The 21412-nt window shown below is 37.3% G+C and overlaps 3 protein-coding genes across 5 annotated transcripts; all 3 read right to left on the bottom strand.

The window, feature by feature from the left end:
* Positions 1–127: 127 nt before the first annotated feature.
* Positions 128–5775, bottom strand: LOC107799717 (ethylene-responsive transcription factor ERF113-like). 2 transcript variants are annotated; one of them, XM_075243488.1, is made up of 4 exons: positions 5490–5775; positions 4241–4639; positions 3855–4152; positions 128–178 (listed from the first exon to the last, which is right to left on the bottom strand). In XM_075243488.1, the coding sequence occupies exons 1-3, from the start codon at positions 5632–5634 to the stop codon at positions 3902–3904; spliced, it is 795 nt and encodes a 264-aa protein (XP_075099589.1). In that variant the 5' UTR covers positions 5635–5775; the 3' UTR covers positions 128–178; positions 3855–3901. The 2 variants fall into 2 exon arrangements, with proteins under 2 accessions (XP_075099589.1, XP_016478342.1); XM_016622856.2 differs by lacking the exon at positions 128–178 and having other exon boundaries at positions 3760–4152.
* Positions 2967–3536, bottom strand: LOC107799714 (uncharacterized). The gene has a single exon (XM_016622854.1). The coding sequence runs from the start codon at positions 3534–3536 to the stop codon at positions 2967–2969; it is 570 nt and encodes a 189-aa protein (XP_016478340.1).
* Positions 5776–9158: 3383 nt separating the features above from the next.
* LOC107799718 (protein BONZAI 1-like) lies at positions 9159–21145 on the bottom strand. Of its 2 annotated transcripts, XM_016622857.2 has the most exons (16): positions 20858–21145; positions 17357–17404; positions 16034–16182; positions 15905–15953; positions 13965–14021; positions 13218–13406; positions 12998–13132; positions 12164–12225; positions 11976–12078; positions 11555–11669; positions 10864–10940; positions 10644–10781; positions 10369–10533; positions 9794–9907; positions 9622–9715; positions 9159–9489 (listed from the first exon to the last, which is right to left on the bottom strand). In XM_016622857.2, exons 1-16 carry the CDS (start codon positions 21005–21007, stop codon positions 9395–9397), a joined length of 1740 nt encoding a protein of 579 aa, XP_016478343.1. In that variant the 5' UTR covers positions 21008–21145; the 3' UTR covers positions 9159–9394. The 2 variants fall into 2 exon arrangements, with proteins under 2 accessions (XP_016478343.1, XP_016478344.1); XM_016622858.2 differs by lacking the exon at positions 17357–17404.
* Between the last annotated feature and the right edge of the window lie 267 nt (positions 21146–21412).

Raw genomic sequence — 21412 nt, 5'->3', positions numbered from 1 at the left:
TATAAATATAAGCAAGCAAAAGCACACGCCATATACTCATTCCAATGTAAGCTTTTTTGCACTAAAATATATATACCATGTTCGCTGCGTTTTCTAGTAAAGCTAGCTTTTGATGATGCATGCACGTGGTGAGTTCGAACTATATCTTCTCTTCTTCTCTAATACAAAAACAGAAGACCTGATATTTTAAGGATATATAAATATTAAATTTTATGCACTAATTAAAAAAAGGTACAAAATATTTACACAATCAAATTCCATAATATAATTAACAATATATCTCTATGATAAGTATTAGCTTGTAACTTCGTAAAAATAAAAAATAATACGCTATCACAAGCTTTAATGCATCTGGTTTAGGCAATAATGAAGTTCAAATGTACCATCCAATTGCACTATTAAGCAAAGTATTAACTTTAAGTGTTTCACACTTGCACAAAAGTTTTTAACTTTCCCCCTCCTCCTCTTTCTTAGAATTCAACATTTATGATATGTTTTGCATCTTGTTCGCCCACTCTTCATTCAGGACGATTCGAACCAGGGGAGGATCTTCCACCTTGTGAACTTAAACACACTTTAGTCAAATTGTGACTTTGAACTGTCTTACACTGATAATAGAAATAAATAACTTACTTGTTAACTGTTGATGCATACTAAATACGTACTTCAACAACAACAACAAACCCAGTGGAATTCCACAAGTGGGGTCTGGGGAGGGTAGAATATATGCAGACCTTACACCTGCCTTTAAAAGGCAGAGAGGTTGTTTCTGGTATACCCTCGGCTCAGGGAGAAATAAGGGAAGGGAAAACAACAAGCAAACCAATCTGACGACCAAAGCGAAAATACAAAAGTAACACTAAGTAATGCAAATAGAAAACCGAAACAAGGCAGCAATAAGCAATAACAACAATCTAGGGATCATATAAAGAAGAACCCGAAGGACACTAAGAGATGTATCAAAGTTACTGTGACAAACAAGGATAACACTCGGCTACCTAACCCTCTACCTTTATTCTCAACCTCTACACCTTCTTATCTATGGTCATGTCCTCAGTCAGTTAGAGCAACGCCATATCTCACCTAATCACCCCACCCTCATACTTTTTCGGCCTGCCTCTACCTCTCTGTTGGCCCTCCAACACCAGCCTCTCATACTTCCTCACCGTAGCATCAGTGCCTCTCCTCTTAACATACCCGAACCATCTAAGTCTCGCCTCCCACATCTTATCCTCCACAGGGACCACGCCAACCTTGTCTCGTATAACTTTATTTCTAATTATATCCAAATTGCTATGCCCGCACATCCATCTCAACATCCTCATATCAGTCACATTCATCTTCTGTACATGAAAGTTCTTTATTGGTCAACACTCTGCCCCATATAGCATAGTCGGTCTGACCACCGCTCTATAGAACTTACCTTAAGTTTTGGCGGCACATTCTTATCACACAGAACACCAGAAGCAAGCCTCAATTTCATCCATCCCGCCCCAATACGATGTGTGACATCCTCGTCGATATCCCAATTTCCTTATATAACAGACCCAAGGTACTTGAAACTTTTTCTCCAAGGAATGATTTGTGAATCAAGTTGCACGTCTTCGTCCACAACCTGAGCCGCGCTACTGAACTTGCACTCCAAGTATTCTATTTTCGTCCTGCTCAACTTAAAACCTTTAGACTCTAGGGTCTTCCTACAAATCTCTAACCCCTCGTTAACACTACCTCGCGTCTCGTCAATCAGTGCAATTTCATCTGCAAATAAAATGCACCATGGTACCTCCCCTTGAATGTGACGCGTCAGCGCGTCGATTTCCAGGGCAAACAGAAATGGGCCAAGGGCTGATGACCCTTGATGCAACCCCATCACAACCGGAAAGTGTTCGGAGTCTCCTCTCAGTATCCTCACCCGAGTCTTAGCTCCATTATACATATCTTGAATAGCCCTAATGTATGCAATAGGGACGCCGCTAACCTCCAAACATCTCCAGAACACCTCCCTCGACAATTTATCGTAAGCCTTATGTAAGTCGATGAACACCATATGTAAATCTTTCTTTCTCTCCCTATATTGCTCCATTAATATTGTAACAAGGTGAATGACTTCTGTAGTTGAATACCCCGGCATAAATCCGAATTGGTTCTCTGAGATAGACTCGCTCTTCCTCACCCTTCGCTCCACCACACTCTCCCATACTTTTATAGTATGACTCAGTAGCTTGATACCCCAATAGTTGTTGCAATTTTGGATATCACCCTTGTTCTTATATAATGGGATCACCGTACTCTATCTCCACTTCTCATGGAATTCTTCATCCTAAAAATGACATTAAATAACCCAGTTAGCCATTCCAAGCCTGCCCTACCCATGCTCTTCCAAAATTCCATCGGAATTTTTTCTGGCACGGTCGCTCTTCCCCTGCTCATCTTACGCATAACCATCTCTACCTCCTCAACTTTTATACGCCTACAATACCCAAAGTCCTGACGACTCTCGGATTGTTCTAAGTCACCCAACACAATATTCTTATCCCCCTCTTTATTCAAGAGTTTATGGAAGTAAGTTTTCTATCTCTGACGAATAAGTGCCTCGTCCAACAATATAATGTCGTCCTCATCCTTGATACGCTTCACTTGGTCCAGATCACCGGATTTCCTCTCACGCACCTTGGCTAGCCTGTACAGCTTCTTATCCCCTTCCCTGCCTCCAAGTTCTTCATACATGAGTTCAAACGCGGTAGTCTTAGCTGCAGTTACTGCTAACTTCGCTTCCTTCTTAGCCACCTTATACCTCTCCATGTTCGTCTTCTTCTCCTCCTCGTCCCTGCTCTCCAAAAGCTTCAAATATACCGCTTTCTTGGCTTTCACTTTACATTGGACCTCAGTAGTTTACCACCAATCCCCTTTGCAGCCACCAGGGGGCCCTTTGAGACCCCCAATACCTAGCTAGAAGCCTCCCTAATTCAATTCGCCGTCACGGTCCACATACCACTCGCGTCTCCACAACTCCTCCATGGCCCCATAGCCAGCAACTTATCTCCCAACTCCAGAGCTCTGTCTTTAGTCAAAGCTCCCCATTTGATCCTAGGTAGACCCTGCACAACCTTCTTTATGTGCTTCTTCATAATATTCAAATCCATGACCAGGAGCTTATGCTGGATCATGAGGCTCTCACTCGGAATGACCTTGCAGTCCGCGCACAGACCTCGATCGGATTTTCTGAAGAGTAGAAAGTCAATCTGGATCTTAGCTACCGAACTCTGGAAAGTAACCAAGTGCTCCTTCTTCTTCGGGAGACTAGAGTTAGCTATCACCAAATCAAATGCCTTTGCAAAATCCAGCAGCGAAATCCCTCCTCCATTCCTAACTCCAAAACCAAAGCCTTTATGCATGTCATAATAACCCCCAGATGCCGCCCCAATGTGACCATTGAAATTTTCTCCTATAAAAAGCTTCTCAGTATGCGGTATGCCACGCACAACCTCATCCATGCCCTTCCAGAAGCGCCTTTTAACCTCCTCGGTCAAGCCCATTTGGGGTGCGTACACACTAGTCACGTTTAAAGTATGATAATATATCATATTATTGTTTTCCTTGTTGTTATGTTATCTATAGTTTTTTATTTAGGGGTGAGAAGGGGGAAGAAGAGTTAAGCGCATTAAACCACGTGAAATTTATTTACTAATACGTACATAACTATAGTTCCTCTTCAACTGGCAACTGAATTTATTAATAGAACAATGCAGTATGCAGTGATTGCAAGACAAACGAAAAAGAACAGCCACTTGATTATTTTTTACTTTTAAAAGCCACTTTCAAAACCAAAATCTTGGAACTAAGAAAAAACTTACGCCGATTGTAACAACATCTTCAAAAAACCTTCATGTTGTCGAAAGAATTACTTTGGATCGTCCTCCAAATTATTACAACTTTCAATAGGTCCTGAGCTTGAAGAATTCCCAAAATGAGATGAAAATCTGAGAATATTTTCGTCGACTTGCTGATAATTACTTGGTTCTTGTTGTACATGAGATGCTTGTTGTACCAAAGATGTCATCGACAAAGATTCCGAAATGAAAGTACTTGACAATGGCGGATCTAACCATGAGTTTGCTGTTTCAGCCGTATTCAGTGCTTCACCGTCGAACCCTGCATAGGTGTGAAAAAAATACATAAAATCAAATATATAGTTCAGAATTCACTAATTTTAAATTTTGGACCCGCCACTAATATATACCTGATGTGTGATAAAATCTTGATGAGTCAGCATTATTATTGCCACTGCGAAGCAGCTGGGCGTAGTGATCAACATTTATAGGGTAATGTTGTAATTGAGAGAAAGGCTTGAAATTACAAGTTGGGAGAAAATTAGCAGCTGGAATTAATTGCTCTTGAGGAGTAGTAGTAAGGTAACCAAATTCAGTTTTAGCTAAAACCCTTTCGGGAAAATTGAGCTTAGCTTTGTTTCCTTTAAATCTAAGAGCAGCTTCATCATAAGCAATAGCAGCAGCCTCAGCAGTTTCAAAAGTGCCAAGCCAAACTCGAGCAGCTTTTTTTGGGTCACGGATTTCGGCTGCGTATTTTCCCCATGGTCTTTGCCTCACTCCTCTGTAGAGTCTTCTTCTTTCAATATTCCCTTCACATATATAATAAAACACGTATAACAAAAAAGATAAAAATTTGAAAGAGATGCTTAGGTTATTTCACATTTGAAAACCCATAAGTGACAAGCTTCCGCTTGAAAAAGCTAAAAAGTCTTAGCGACAAATAAATTCAGTAGCTAAACAGAGAAATATGTTGCTAATCCTATTTAGCGATGTATTAGCGATAGATTATCAAAAAATTCTATTAGCTACGAGCGACAGATTAGCGATAAAGTTCGTAGCAAATTCTAGTTTTTCTAGTTGTGATATCTTACTCCATCATATAAAAACTTTCTACAATAAGTAATTAACTCGACATTTGTATATCAAGCCTGATATAGTAATCTACAAAATAGAGTGAGAACCTGCAGCTACGTTACAAGTTACAACAAATTAAATTAATGATGGTGTAAAAACTCTTTACCGTGTTAGCGTATATACCTATCATCTTATAAATTAATTAGTCATCTTCAGGAAAAAAACCCTAATAAAATTTGGTTGATAATGAAGATCATCAACAACAAGTTGCAAATTAATATACTTTATTTTTCTGTCTTTAACAAAAAGGGGCTAAAAGAGAAGTTTGTTTCATAGTTTTGCATGACATAATAATCTGATATTCATTAAGAACTTGTTAATATATGATATACCATCAAATCTCTTTATAACAACCTCGATCGTCTGTTCTAATATTTTTGGCTGCTATAGTGAAGTGATGTTATAGAGAGCATATATATTATAACATAACATGAAAAATAGTTTCAAGGAAAGCTTGGCCATTTGTTATAGTGAAGTGCCGTTACAAATGATGATTGTTATAAAGAATTCTGACCGTATATATACCTTGTTGTGGATTGGGCTGAGGTTGGTTTTGCAGAGAGCGATGACTTAGGGTAGTTAATGGAGGAGTAGAAGTGTTGCCAATAACTTGAGAGAGGACAGCAACCATAGTAGACATGTCTTGCTGAGATCGAGCTGCTGAGTACATATTAGGAAATATCTCATCTTTTTGCTCCTTCGATTCAATGGATGAAAAGGGCCTCTTTCCATTTATTGGATCCACTTTTGCTACCTTAATTTTCTTTTTTTATGAATTTCTTCAAGAAAAGCTATGATTATATTCACACACAGTAGCTAATTAGGAGCTCTAACTTTGTAGTAATTACTACTGAAAGGAAAACACATGAAGAAGTTGAAAACAAAGAAAAGTGAAGATAAAAGAATGCGGATATATAGGAATAAGAATAAGAGAATAAAGAGGAGGAAATGCTAGGGTTTACAATTGTAGCTTTATAGACTGTGAACTACGTATCTAGAATGAGTGTAGATTTTAGAATATGTATTGGTCATACTAATTTGTCGTTACTGCTTATTTTACTATATATAATTTTATATATTATAATTTGAGGTAACGGTAAAATTGTCTTCGTATGACGTATAAGTCATAGGTTCGAGCCGTGAAAGCAACCATTAATATTTGCATTAGGGTAAGTTGTCTACCTTATATCCATTGTGATGCGGCCCTTTCGCAGACCCTGCATGAACGCATCATACCTTGTACACCGGACTGCGGTCTTTTGTATAACTTTTCATGGAAGAAATGAAAAAATTCGCGAACTACGTACAAACAATGGCAATAAATGTTTCTCATCGATAAAAACAAGGAGTTAATAAAGAAAATAAGAATTAAGAAGAAAACAAATTAACTTGTAAGACGCCTTTTAGTGAACAAAATCGTGAAATCTTTCGGGTCGAAAAACTTGCCGCTTTGTTCTTTAGTTATTATCTTTCTTTCTTTTGCTTCATTTTCCTACTAATTCTATATTGAATATGCTTCATCTATCATCCTCCTCTTTATACAAGAAGATAAAATTGCATCCTTTTTCCCGGAAAAAACAAAAGAAAAGGAAAGAGAGATAAAGAAATAATTTCTTTAAAGAGTTGCTTGCATATTTCATGCCACAAGTGTCTTCCTTTCTCCTTAACTATTGTGCAAAGGAGAAGAATAAGTAAAAGAGAAATTCCTAAATGACATGACAAATAATATTGTTCACTTATTGTTGAAATCACAATGTAAATTCTTAATTCACTCGTTATGTAGTTGGTACATATATCCCGTGTTTTAAAAGGCGTGGGCGTAAGGCGGGGCGTTTTACATATGGCTCAGGCGTAAGCCCCATAGGTATTTAATTTTTAATATTTTATAAAATAATATAATGACAGTTAATATTTATAAACAGGTAAAATTGAATAAAAATTGAAGAAAACTATATATATGTGTGTTCCATCCCCACAAAAAACTAATCAAAACAATCTATTATACGTTACTTACAAGCACAAGTAATTTGAGTCTAAAAGAATAAAGTTTTCTATATGGAGGAACAAAAAGGATGATTAACCTGCAATTTGAACTTTGAATTTGCTGCTATAAAGAAAAATGTAGTTCTCTTTGTATTTGTAAAAAAAAAAAAAAAATTCGTTGCTTTTGGGAGATATTAGCGAACTAGCGGACAAGATAAAAAATTGAAAAAACCATGAATTAGGGCTTAAATCAATAAAAAAGGTCTTTACTTTTAAATTTAATACTTTTGAATTCTTTTTTAAACCTTTTGCGTAATTACCAAACTGACTTTTGAGAATTTGGGTATTATATGAAAGACTAATTCAACAAATTTTGTTTTAATTTGAAAAAGTCTCTGGGGCTTACTCCTTACTAAAAAACGCGTCCCGAACGCCCGGGCGTACGCCCCAAATTGCAGGGCGTATGCCTCTTGAGACTTTCGCCCCACACCATCGCCCCGGGGCATTTTTGGTACGCCTCGCCCCGGGGCTCGCCCAAAAACGCTTTTTTAAAACAGAGCATATATCTCATTCTCCAAATAATAACAATGCCTCAATTACACACAAGTTGAGGTAGTATGAATCATTGTTGATCATATATTTCATTTGAATTTATATCTCAGGCAAACATTATATATATAAAAATAAAACTAAAAATAGAAAGTATTAGAAATTTTTTACATTTTCTATTGACATAAAAAATTATATAGGATCTAAAGACTCCTAGATTGTCAAAGTAATATAATAACCTATAAATTTTTTATGATTGTTTAGAAATTCATTCGTTAGATGTTCATCCTCATGATACTTCAAATATGCCTACCAGAAAAACACATTTTCTCCTTGAGTTTTGGGCGGGTGGGGGTGGGGGTTCCGCTGAATGATTTCAAAAAGAAAGTTGAGGGTAAACAATGAAAAATTGACTACAATAGTGAAGCAGTGATAGCTCTATTATTGATGCTGCAGCAGCAGGTCAAGTCAATACTTGTTCTAACAAATCATACGGGAAAATAAGATAGTGAAAGAAATAATAAAAGGTGGAGGACTTGGTCAGTAGACATAAATACCTCATCTTATAGATTTTTTTGTTATTGTCACCATCAACCCTGGAGGAACTGAACTTCATATCCACTCCTTTTTTTTTATTCTCTTCTTTTATTTGAAATAAATTTGAAAACGAAACTCTTACTCAAATAATTACCACCCAAAAAAAAAAAATCTTACTTAAACATACGTCCATGCATGTATTGTCGCTTATCTTATTAAATTTTGTAAATCTGTTGCCCAATAATTTTTTCTTTATGGAAAAATTTAACATAGAGATAAGCATGATAAGACAATATAACTTCCCATTTTTTTCTTCAAATTTTCCGAGCTTTTATATATACCCGGATATACTTAACCCCACTGGGAATTTTTTGGTGTGTGTACGCACGCGCCTATGCTTATGTGTGTTAAGGCAGGTGAAGGAGGAGAACCTGAAATTGCTGTATAGAAAAACAAGTTGCTATCTAGTATCTCTTGTTCAAATAAAACCACATTTGGTGGTTAAAGTTTTAACATGAGAACCTTATTAACAAGTTCATGGATAACATTTAAAAGGGAATAAAAAGAAATAAAAAGTTGAAGGTTGAAGTGACATGATTACATGGTTCAACAATTTTACTTTGAATTTGAGAATAAGACAAGCTAAAATAGAACGTTGATTGTGTCAAAGAAAAGACTAGTATAGCTTGGAATAACATATAGTCAAACGGAAGAAATAATTTTACTCATATATATCAAACTGACGTTGCTTCTTCGGTCCGATCAAGGAATCCCTTATATATGATGCAAAACGCTCTGATTCTATCATTTTTCAATGACAATTTTTGTCGTCTCAATAATCCAAATGGTTGAAAATGACACAAATATAGAAGCACTCTATTCAAGCAAGCACTTTTACGATCTAACCCCAGCATTTTCCAGTGGCTAGCTCCTTAAACAAAAGAGCAGCTGGTATACCAAACAACCCGCGTTCATACAGGGTCCGGAGGAAAGACTGCACCTTTAAGGGCTAACTCCTTAAATGCCCTAGCTCCTTAAATATTTGGGATTAAATAGCAAAATAATGTGTGGATACTCACAAAATGAAGTAATTGCAGAGTCCTCTCATCCTAACGAGATTGAATTTACTCGATCAGTACAATAGTGAACTTCCATATGAAAATTTTACCGACAAAATCAACAAAAACATGATTATAAAGAAACGTAATAAATTATACAAGCTTCTGGGCAATATGAAAAAAAAAAGACGTAATCAGACACCCTAAAGTAAAACTATTGGCAACGTGGGAAAAAAGCTCGAAAATGGCAATTATAACGGAGCAATGCACGAATCAATATTTGTATGTACAATTCTTGTATGATCATAAAGTTGGCTGGATCCTTTTGAGCCGCATGTATTCCAAAAACTGGGAAGGTAATTCAGCTAAAAGTGATTGAAGGACCGAGGCATCTCCACCTGCAAATGAATGCAAAGGAATCAGGTCACATACAGCGAAAGCCTACTCACACGAGTATCATTTTTGGAAGAGGACGTTTGATTTATCCTCTTCAATAAGAAAGAGCTCGTTGTTAAGCGACAATGACCTACTTTGTACATCCCGGAATGGAACAAATTGGACTATGTCACGCACTGCAACATGTCCACGTGTTGATTCAAGCCTCTCTTTATCAGCATCTAAAATCTGTGAACATACAATATGGGACCATTAGTCGATTTAATACCATGATATGCTACAGGTGGAGAAAGAGTAAATACACACCTCCATTTCCTTGTAATCAGCTCCTCCAACCCCAACAATAAGAATTGACAATGGCAAATCCGCAGCATGAACAAGGGCATCCATTGTTTCTTGCAGATCTGTTATCACTCCATCCTGGAATTTGTGTAATAATATAATTCAGCATCGAAATAAACATATGAAATTCTGTCACAAATGTCCATGATAAAATTCAGCCTCGACAAAAATCAGATTGAAGAGCTTCACTCTTAAGTGAAATTCAAGTTTAAGGTTTTCCACACCATTGTAATGCATTTCAGTGAAATTTTTCCGTGTAAATACATATATATGTCTAGATACCAGTACCATTTGCCTAGCTTAACTTAGCAAGGCTTGATGGTAAATCAGGTTAATTGCTACCAAGCAAAGTTCATACTTCAGATGTTTGAGAAGAGATCAGTTGGCTAGAACTCTAATCAGTGAAAGCCAACAAGATAGCACATAATGGTTAACATTTAACTTTATCTAAAAACCACGATCATCAGGAAATAAGATGAGAATACAGTGGTCATCCGAATTGAAAAAGAGAGAGTTTACGCTTGCAAACTGAGATGTACCGTGATTATTAACAAAATGAAATACTTCCGCTCGCCCTTCATCAAAGACTTATTTGCTATATCTGCAGCTGACGTAATCACTGGTCCGAATATAGTTGGTCCTGCAAGCGAAACATTAAAAAGGGCACTCATGTATGCCGTCATGATACCCTGGATTCCTTGCACCTAGAATAAAAAAATACTGATTAATAAAATGTGATGAAATAAACAGAAATAAGGGAATTCACAACATTAAGATATAACAAATTTGGCACATGTAATGATCTTCTGCGTACCTCACAGTAGTCACTGCTGCCATTTAGATTGAAGCAATGAGACACAGGGCCATCAATTGGCCGTGCTCCGAACCCCCAGGCAGGATAATGTTGGTCTTTATCGTAAAAATGCAAGACCTCTCCAACTTCCAAGATTGCCTGAAATTTGAGTTCTGATTCAATGAAGCCAATCATATGAAGGATAAATATAAGATCATTATGCACATGACCATTTTCTCACTTTCTGATAAGCATTTGGCCGTCCTGAAGGATCGATATAATGCAATGAATCAGGTAAGCGTGGATTCCCATTAGAAGCTGACAAACACAACTCATGTGAGAAACAAATGCATGCTGAGATGCCAAACAAAAATAGCCGAGAGAAACAAATAAATATAAGCCGATTAACGGAATTGACATAATAGATGCATATCATTTGTAGGTGGCAATCAAACTTTGTCATACTATTATATCTAATCGAAGCAGTTCTAACTGTAATGACACTAAAGCTTGCTTATGAAGGCGGAGTTAAAATGTAACAAATTAGCTAAACTCAAGGAGATATTGTACAGTCATACATACAATCACAGTCTACAGAATTGTGAGCATTCCAAGGGTAGAAATTTCAAATCTGGTATAAGGTAGCAGGACCCGGGAGAAGAGTTGAGGTGCGTGCAAGCTGGCTAGGACACCACTGTCATTAAGAAAAAAGAATAGGAACTTCAAACCCGTAAGGTGGCTCAATCTAGACACCCCCCCCCCCCTGATACCAAAAATAAAGACGGGGTCAGAGATCCTTCATGATAATCATCACATTGGTGAAGGCAAAACAATATCGCCATGCATAGCTACAGAAACATAACTCTTGCTCAAACCTGATACCGTGAAGGAGAAAGAGTTAAAATCATATGCATAGGTACACCAACACATACCAGTAAAGTCGATGGCCACCATGAAGTTAAGTTCATAGCCGCATGCCAAGTAATCGAGGAATGTATGCTGGGTTTTCTCGAAGAAGATATCCACAAAAAGCTGACTCTTTAGGACCTGGCAAAATCAGTGATCTCGATGACCAAATGCAAAAAGTTTAAAGCAGAAGTATCATTTCCTGCACTACTTGGACATTTTACTTTTGACTAAGATGTTTTTTAGTAGAATATTTTGTTGAACAAGATTCGGTATGTCCAATCTTCATGGTTCATTTGAGGAGATATGGTTATGTATGCCCTTCCGTAATGTATTTACGTTTTGGATGCAAATGTATGACATAGGGATCAAGGCCTAACACACCACCACTCGGGTGGCCTTTCAGATAATAAAAAAGTATATTTTCCTGACAATAGATATTTTTACCTTGTTTTGCGAATTTGGTCCCACAGTAGCTGGTATGAAAAGATTTGCGGACGAACCAGTCGAGTGCAACATTTCTAAATCTGCTAGTGATTTCTGAACCTTTCTGACAATTGGCATAGGAGAAAGACTGTCAGCTTCCAGTCTGTAAAGGTCAGAAATGATGGAAAGACGAACGAAAGATCATTTACCCAATTAAATCGTGCTTTCCGTTTGTATTGAAATCATAACACTCAATAGTCAGTGGACTGTCCTGCATTTGTTCAAATGTTATGGATATCATAATCCAGTTTTCAAGCATACTTGGAAGAATGACAATTGTACAGGCCCTCAATTTTAAAGCTAGACAGGATTACTATTAGACAAGAAAAGGTTGGTTGTACTCCACATAATCCCATCACCATAAATATGCTAATAGAATCAGAAAATACAACAACATAAAAAAAACCAGTATTATCCACAAGTGGAGTTTGGGGAGGGTAGTGTGTACACAGACCTTACCCCTACCTTCGGAAAGGTAGAGAGGCTGTATCCAATAGACCCCTGGCTCAAGAAAAGAAGAAAAGGGAAGCAGTAGCAAATAGAATCAGAAATCCCATGTTAAATTAAAGAGCAAATACATGGAAATTATTCTTAGTGAAAGCACATGATCTGCCTAAATTTAGTACTACAAATTGCATGGGCATCCCTCAACTCATCGGTGTGTAAATGATAACTAGCTACACTTAAAAGCCGAGTTATCTACCATGAGTTAGCAATCCAAAGAAAATATGGCTAAAGACTACATCAAAAGTATTTCTTTTTCACAAATTTCAAAATTCATACAGAAAATTCTAGCAATTTCACACTTGCTCATACTGACATCTGATTCACATGGAATAGCACATGGTCCCAAAAAGAGGCACACTAGCTCAGAGAAAAATCTGATTCATAGGTTTTCCTGTTCCTCCCTTCCAAGGTTCTACATTTTAGGGGATGGTCTCAGAGATTTGCCAAGGAAGCACATGGAAGAACATTTCTTTTACCTTACTTCCAACTTGTTGAATATTCACTGAAACTGGTTTCCAATTTGGATTGTGATCATCTTTTATAACTTCTGTTTTGCAAATTGGAACCACCATTCCACTCTCAGTAAATTTGGATATCACCAAAAACGGATCCTGCCACAAGCAGTAAGATTTTGTATTTATATCCATTACACATTTCAAAACGACAAAAGATAAAAGTACTCTAATGAGTTCTTACACTTTTTGAAAACAAATCCTTGGACACTAATTCTGAACATCTCAGTTTCAACTCTACAGTAGTCTTTGAGGCAACACTTTCTTCAGCACAAACAGTAAGCTTCCCAGAAGTTTGGGTCTGCGCTGGACCAGAAGATTGTTCTTCTCGTATCAGGTCTAAGGTGAGGGACTTGTTCGACTTTGTAACAATCTACAAGGAAATCCAACATCATTGGATTAATATAAAAAAACTACCTTCATAAATACCACTATACTGATCCTGAAATCATTAATTGGAAAAAAGAATAGCTGTGTGCAAGAACATAAACAGGAGAAACAGATCAAACAGGTTTAAGCAGGCATCAAATGTGGTTATTATCTTGCTGATAACATTTATAAACTTGGAAAAAAATCAAGCAGAATACGTTGACCGTCACGCAAATCCACAATGTTTTTAACTGCCAACCAACACACAAGCCGATAAAAATAGGACCAGAGTAGCAACATTATTCTAACCCTGAGTAACAGATATGATAAAAATGAACTCTGAACAATATATTCTCAAGCATCCAGTGCTGGATTATGCATAACTGAGTTACACAAAGTATAGAGCCTTAAATGTGAAATACATCTTCTCTTTGCACTTCAGTTCACATCCAAATTATACCCCAATATTGATCCATGCCCTTGTCTCTTACACCATAAGTAAGAAAACTATGCTCACATTATAATTTCAAAAGCAAAATATTGTATTGGGAAGTGTTCGCACCTCAGATAATGTGCAACTAGCCTCACCAAGAAAGTGCTGCTCCTCCAGTTTAATCATCTGTAAAAGTTATGCAGATTTCGACGTATTAACCTTGAGCCATGATTATATATGTTTGTATCCTTTAATATTTTATGAAAAATTAAAATGTTTTAATCTTTTAGCATAGTCAGAAAATGATGGACCAAATAAGTGAATCGCAAGGCACATGACGTGTACTCATCAGGTAAGATATGAAAGTTATTATCCAACAGCCTGCATAGATTCCAATGTAGCAGAATGAAGAAAATGGAAGCAGAACCGGAAATGGTCAACTTTGAATGTTTATCTTACGACTGATCTACTGCAAGTCCAAGTACAACAACAACATATCCAGTATAATCCCACATAGTGGAGTCTGGGGAGGGTAGTGTGTACGCAGACCTTACCCCTACCTTGTGGAGGTAGAGAGGCTGTTTCCAATAGACCCTCGGCTCAGGAAAGCATAAGCACCACAATAATAGAAAGAAAAACAAGACGGGACAACACCGAGAAGCCATGTAAAAGCAACATAAATAACAAAATAGTAAGATGATCGAAATGCAAAAAAAAGACAGGTAGTCAAAGAAACCTAATACCAACCAAATGCAAGTGTACGTACTAATACTACCGGATCTACTGCAAGTCCAAGTGAATCAGGACAAGTTCATAGCTAATTTTAGGTTCAGCAGATACAAGGAATAACATAAAATACCATATGCAGGACTTTGAAACCAAATACTAATGGGAATCCTAGAAAAGAAGAGCACATTTAGATGTACAAGAAAATTAACGAATATTCCAAACCATAGTACCTGGGATGCTAAAAAAGTAGCAGTCTATAAGTTGAAAGATATACCTAGCAGAGTGACTGTATGAACTTGAAATTGTCTGACAAATCTTATCTAGAAGTCCTTAAAAATCTAGAGAAGTGCCCGTTTGGCCAAACTTCCAAAATCCATCATTTTCAAAAGCATTTTTTGTCAAGCGGAGTTCCGGAAAAACGTACTTTCATATCGTACCAGTTTGCGTTTGGCCAAATCATCCGAGAAGTGCTTTTGTTAGTATTATGGAAGCATTTTGTGTTAGGCTAATCTTTTCAAAGGCGCTTTTGAGCGGCAGAAAGACAGCTTCTTTCCCATGGTAGAAATACAGCTTCTATTACTTCTTCTTTCTTTTTTGATAAGGTAAATTTTATTAAGCAAACAGCACCAGGATGGTACTGCAGAACAACTTTTATTACTTCTCAAAAGCACTGATTCTTTCCAAGAGTTTGGCCTAACACCTTAATTCTCCTAATAAGAACTTTTTAAATTTAAAATATTTAAGCGTAAGACTCCTAGAAGCTTGGAGGAACAGACCAAAAGTTCAGTTCCATCCACAACAGCAGCATATCTTCACTAGAGTTTCTTGAAAGTTTGGTAACATACCCATGCTACAATGATCACGACCAATTACACCTGATGCTTTCAGTTAAATGATCTAACTACAAACTGCGGCAACACTTCAAGAATAAAAGTTCTTGAAGGAGCACTTTTGCGACATACATGCAGGCCACATAGTTGATATGTTGATATCAAAATCTAGCGCATTGGTGATAGATATTAGATGAATCACCCTAGGGAATCCATGAGAAAGAAAAAAAAACGAAATAGTATAGATACGACGTGATAGAGCAGGTATCACATTACATAGTCAAAATCAAAATTAGTAAACCAGCAGTCCCTCTAATCATCAATTTCATCATTCTCAAATCTTCTCATAATCTGCCCCACAGTTAGGTGATAATCAAATAGTTATAAATGCTTCAGAACTAAAGTTGAATTCTATATGACGGGCATAAGACTATTTGATTAATTGCCATGGGAGCAATCGGAAACTCTAAGTATCATACTCAGAAATCCTAAAAAATAACACATATATACCTTGACATCTTGATTGTGAAAATGAGTGTCAACATCATAGACACGAAACCTGAGATAAAGGGAATCTTGTAAGACAGAAAAGCGGTATCTAATTGATAAAAACCAGGATCTAAGGTGTCAAAGACTCACACCAAATTCTGCACCGTCTCAAAATGATAGGCAATAGTATACTTCGTAATCCACTTGGGATTCAATGAGTTCAGAATTACTTCAGTACGGGCAAGCTCTTGCAACGAACCATCTCTTCCTTTTGAATAAATGACAACCATAGGATCACTCTGTAAACAATACAAGATTCAGAGGAGAGCATGATGACTTGGTAAAGTCAAAAACATCTTTGCGTCAAGAAATGGACAATGATGCTAGCAAACAGAACGGATTGTAAATTAACAAGGGGACCATCCATAGAACTAAGACAATGACCATATATTAGGAAAAAAAGGGAGAGAGAGGGAGGGGAGACAACAACCAACATACAAAAGAATAGAATCCTAAAAGTTTTAGAAGAAAAATACACAAAATGTGTCCCTTAATTGTATAGTGTAATGAAATAATATACTTCTTAGTTAGGTGGACACTAGTTCGTAGAAATACGCAAATCATAAACCCCAAAGTCAGTAAGTTTCTAAAATGCCAGTTTAGAAAGGGAAGTCCATTAAAAGAAAACTTGTGATATCTGTGGTATTACGAAAGACAATAACTTTCCATCATAAAGTCTGTAGTGAGTCTGATAATGAGGGATTTTCCACTAAACCATATTTCAAAAGCTAGCCATAGAAATAGATGGAAGATATCAGATAATAGCAAGGAGCAGCATATACTATACATTCATCAATATGTATGATTGATACCACAGTTCTGAAGTGTAGTTCCATCAACCTTTCACCACACTAGTTTGTCTCTAGAAGCTAGTGCTATATGTAAAATAAGTGAATGATCTTCTAGGTGTACATCTAAGTATTAACACTGATCCTGATAATAACAACAACAACAACCCAGTATAATCCCACTAGTGGGGTCTGGGGAGGGCAGTGTGTACGCAGACCTTACCCCTACCCTGGGATAGAGAGGTTGTTTCCAATAGACCTCGGCTCCCTCCCTCCAAGAACTCCCCACCTTGCTCTTGTGATGACTCGAACTCACAACCTCTTGGTTGGAAGTGGAGGGTGCTCACCACTAGAGCAACCCACTCTTGTCTAAATATTCAGTGTATTACTCCAATTATTCAGTGTATTACAAACACTGATCCTGATAATGACTTCTCTAATGAAATGAAAAACATTCTGAGTGCAAATATTCAGTGTATTACTCCAATAATGGAAATGAAGTAACATAAATTGCAGAAAAATTGAAAACAGTAAATATCGTGAAGCAGTGTTACCATGAATCACATCACATGAAAGTCAGTGTTTGTCATTCACATTACTGAACTCTAACGAATAAGGAACAAACCTTGGAAAGCACATCGCGATCATGCAAACTGGTAGCAGATAGAGACAACTGCACGTCAATAGAATAGTTTAAACCAAAAAGTACTGAGAAAGGAAAATTTCAATATTCATAGCACAGGTTAATCATCAATGCTTAAGTTTTTTCATGGGCTAATAGCAAGAACTAGAACGGTTAAGTAGTTTGCCAACAGTGATGGAGTTGCAAAAAGATCAATAAGAAGCTCATACAATTTGGAAAAATTCAAATGATATAGATTACTTCAAAGTAACAGCATCAGTGTATGTATGTCATAAGAAACCAAAAGTTGGAGATTTTGTCATCAATCTGAAACACAGCACATACTTTATCTTCCTTCTTCAACAACAACAACATACCCAGTATAATCCCACAAGTGGGGTCTGGGGAGGGTAATGTGTACGCAAACCTTACCCCTACCTGGAGAGGTAGAGAGACTGTTTCCGATAGACCCTCGGCTCAAGATAAGGTGTTAAGGAAGAAACATAGAACAACAACCTGCTATAAAAAAACAGGACATCTCGGTGCACAAAGCATCCCGCGTTCACGCAGGGTTCGGCGAAGGGCCGATGCGGGCAGCAAGCATCAGTGGTTGATTCCACAGCTCGAATCAGTGACCTACAGGTCATACGGAGACAACATGACCGTTGCTCCAAGGCTAAACTAATGCTATAGCCGATTATATTAAACTAATGGTGCAAAAATGATGTACGCAGTCAATACATATAATTTAAATCCTTTTACAAATAGGGTACAATTCAACCAATAATTGTAGAAAAATTGCTCAAAAAGGGAAAACAACCAAAGTAAAAAACATATTATAATTCTAGAAATAATACTAAAAACAAGTTTTGCTTACTCTAAAAACTCTTTCATCAAATCTACCAGGGGAAATCTGCAGAGCATTATATCCACCATCATTAAAAGCCCAAGTTCTACATACAGTGAGTCCCATCTTAGCACCAGCTTGTAAAATTCCTCTAATTCTTGATCTTTAATATAATCCACAGCATGATCCATTAACCAATAAGAATTCCAACCATTTATATAAAAAACTTTACCATCAACAAAGAACTGAGTCCCATTTCTCTCCACAAAACTTAACTCTATTTCTTTGTTGTAACTGAACCACAATAAGTCTCCAAATGACAAATAAAGAAAAGTGACAAATAATGCTAAACCAATGACCGGATAAATTAGGCCACCATTTCTTGCGAGTTTTCTGCTCATAGATGATTTAACCATTTGCATGAAATCCAACTTGAGAAAATGCTGGGATCTCAGAGCACTGTAAAATATTATTAAGCCAACGGTAGGGCAGTAATAATTTTATGCAACTTAGCAGCCTTTAAATTTGTGTTGCGATGAATGTGCGGGCACGCTAGGTTGGATAAGATTAGGAATGAGGATATTCGGGAGAAAGTAGGTGTGGCCCTTTTGGAGGATAAGATGAGTGAAGCAAGACATAGATGGTTCGCCATGTGAGAAGGAGAAGCCTAGATGCCCCAGTGAGGAGGTGTGAACGGTTGGCGTTGGCAGGTAGGAGAAGAGGTAGAGGGCGACCTAAGAAGTATTGGGGAGAGGTGATCAGGCAGGACATGGTGCTACTTCAGCTTACCGGGGACATGGCCCTTGACAGGAAGATATGGAGGTCCAAGATTAAGGTAGAAGGGTAATAGGTCGTAGTGTGTTTTCCCGATCTGTTCCAAGTTTATTAGGGCTATCTGACTAGTACATTGTCTTCGATTCTTAGAGTGTTAGTACTAGGGTTATTTTTAGTACTATCTTCTGCTTCGGTTTTCTAGTACCATGTCATGTTACTACTTGTTGCTATTGATTTTACTATTGCTATTGCTATTGCTTTCTTCCATTTTTTTTTCCTGGTTCATACATTGGCGGTATCATTTTCCTGGCCTTGTTGATATTTACTTGTTTCCATTCTTCCTCTCGAGCCGAGGGTCTTTCGGAAACGGCATCTCTACCTCCCAGGGTAGGGGTAAGGTCTGTGTACACATTACCCTCCCTAAACCCCACTTGTGGGATTCCACTGGTTGTTGTTGTTGTAGCAGCCTTCAAATTTGTATTTGGCCTATCGTCCGCTGGACCATCTTTAGAGAATTGTGAGGATGCAAAAGATATCAAACTACCAAAATTGATTTAGCAACAGCTCGAATCCTTAAAAAACACCTCTAGCAAGAAGTCTAATCTTTTGGATTTAAATGAATAGCTATATCCATACTCGAAATAGGTGACCTTTTTAGTTTATAGAAGCATAAGTTAAATGTTTTGAGATGACTCCATTTGTAGTTCATAGCACTTTTAAGGTAATATCTACATCCTAGCTTAAGAACCAAAACTAAATAGGTCAACTTTACCTGCAGTCAAACTTAATTGATTTAAGTCCTGTTAATTAAAGCATATGTGGCGTTCATACTGTACTTTAATCACATAAATAGACGGAATACCCTTATTTAGCTGCAGCATACTATCACGCATCCTAAAGTCAACTAACATTTCCTCTTCTGACTTCTCCCTCATACAATTTTCTCTTTCTTCACTGACTGAGATATTGAAACATGGATAATGTACACTTACGTTATTTGCATTACATTCTCCGAAACCTTGTAAGACCAGTGGATGACCAAAACATGAAAATGGGCAAGACGAGGTGTAGCCATATCAAAGATCACATGCATCAGTAGGTAGGCAAACTATGGTAATATACATTGATCGATCAATATCAATCAACTACACCTCAACCAGAAACTAGTTGGAACCGGCTATACAAATCCTCTATAGGATACTGCCTAATTCAAAACTAAGGCAAACTACATGAGCAGATTTTTAATCAAGTACTCTTATGCTCTCTATTCTGTTCACACACACCCCACAACCCACCCCCGCACTCAATTACCATCTACTTGGAAATGAACAAATTACTTTCCAATCTTTGCTGTGATTTGTATCCTCTCTAACCAATATACTTCAGTTTAGTGACATAATACAGTTTGTTCTGTTGTGGACAAGCATACAATCCCTTAACATAGATATAGAACAAACTCAACTAGAAAAGTCAAAATGTTGAGGGAAACGCTAATCCAGCTGGCGGTTCAGCAATCACACAATAAGGCACTTTCTAAAATCTTCTGCCCGAAGTCAATTCCAATTCAACTTGCAAGTCCAATCTGATAAATGTCAAGAAACAGTACTATATCCTCACCAAACACGAACTCCCCATCAAGGATCTTAATCAACCACAATCATCCAACTAAACTCTAAAAATATCACAGTAAAATGTTGAGGACAGATCTAATCAGGCTGCCAGTTCAGAAAGGGAATAATAAGGTAGTTTCGAATTCTTCTCACAGTCAAAGCCAAGTCAACGATATATAAATCCGCACCATTAGTGGGGGAAAAAAAAGTAGAAACTTGTCATCTGATAATGCATAGTATAGGAAAATGTGAAAAACAGAGAGAGTGAAGAACCTCAACATGCGAGTAGAGGCCGTCGTAACCGCGAGACTTGAGGAGAGCATCAACGGCTTCATTATGACCGTTGTTTGGATTAGCCACGTAAGCACCGGTACCGCCAGCTGCCGAATGTCCACCGCTCTCGTCGGAACAGCAATTTCCCATGGCAGCTACAATTTCAAGAGAAACAAATCCAAATATCTACTGCGAGTGTACTCGCGCGCGGAAACTTCAGCTGCTAGCTTACTAGGAACAGCTTACTATATGTATGTACTAGTGTAATGGGCGTTGAATATGGAAATTTGGAATAGAGAGAGAAATGGAAGAAGGGACAGCAGAAATTGAGATGACCCACCTTTGTGGGCCACCTACTGCCGCGTTACTCCAATAATAATCAAATTAAAAAGCGCATTTATTCCAATTATCTTATAAGAATGCCAACTTGGCTTTCGTTTATTGATTTATGGTAGTTGCCTCTGCAAAATTTGATAATTTCGTGCATCTTTTTTAATATTCTACTGACTCCAAATCTATATGTGAAATTATACTGAATTTATTATTATTATTATT

The sequence above is a fragment of the Nicotiana tabacum genome, chromosome 22 (genome assembly GCF_000715075.1).
Source record: "Nicotiana tabacum cultivar K326 chromosome 22, ASM71507v2, whole genome shotgun sequence".
In the NCBI taxonomy this organism is placed as follows: domain Eukaryota; kingdom Viridiplantae; phylum Streptophyta; class Magnoliopsida; order Solanales; family Solanaceae; genus Nicotiana; species Nicotiana tabacum.
The sequence above is the reverse complement of the archived record's forward strand: the minus strand, read 5'-3'. Positions and strand labels throughout refer to the sequence as shown.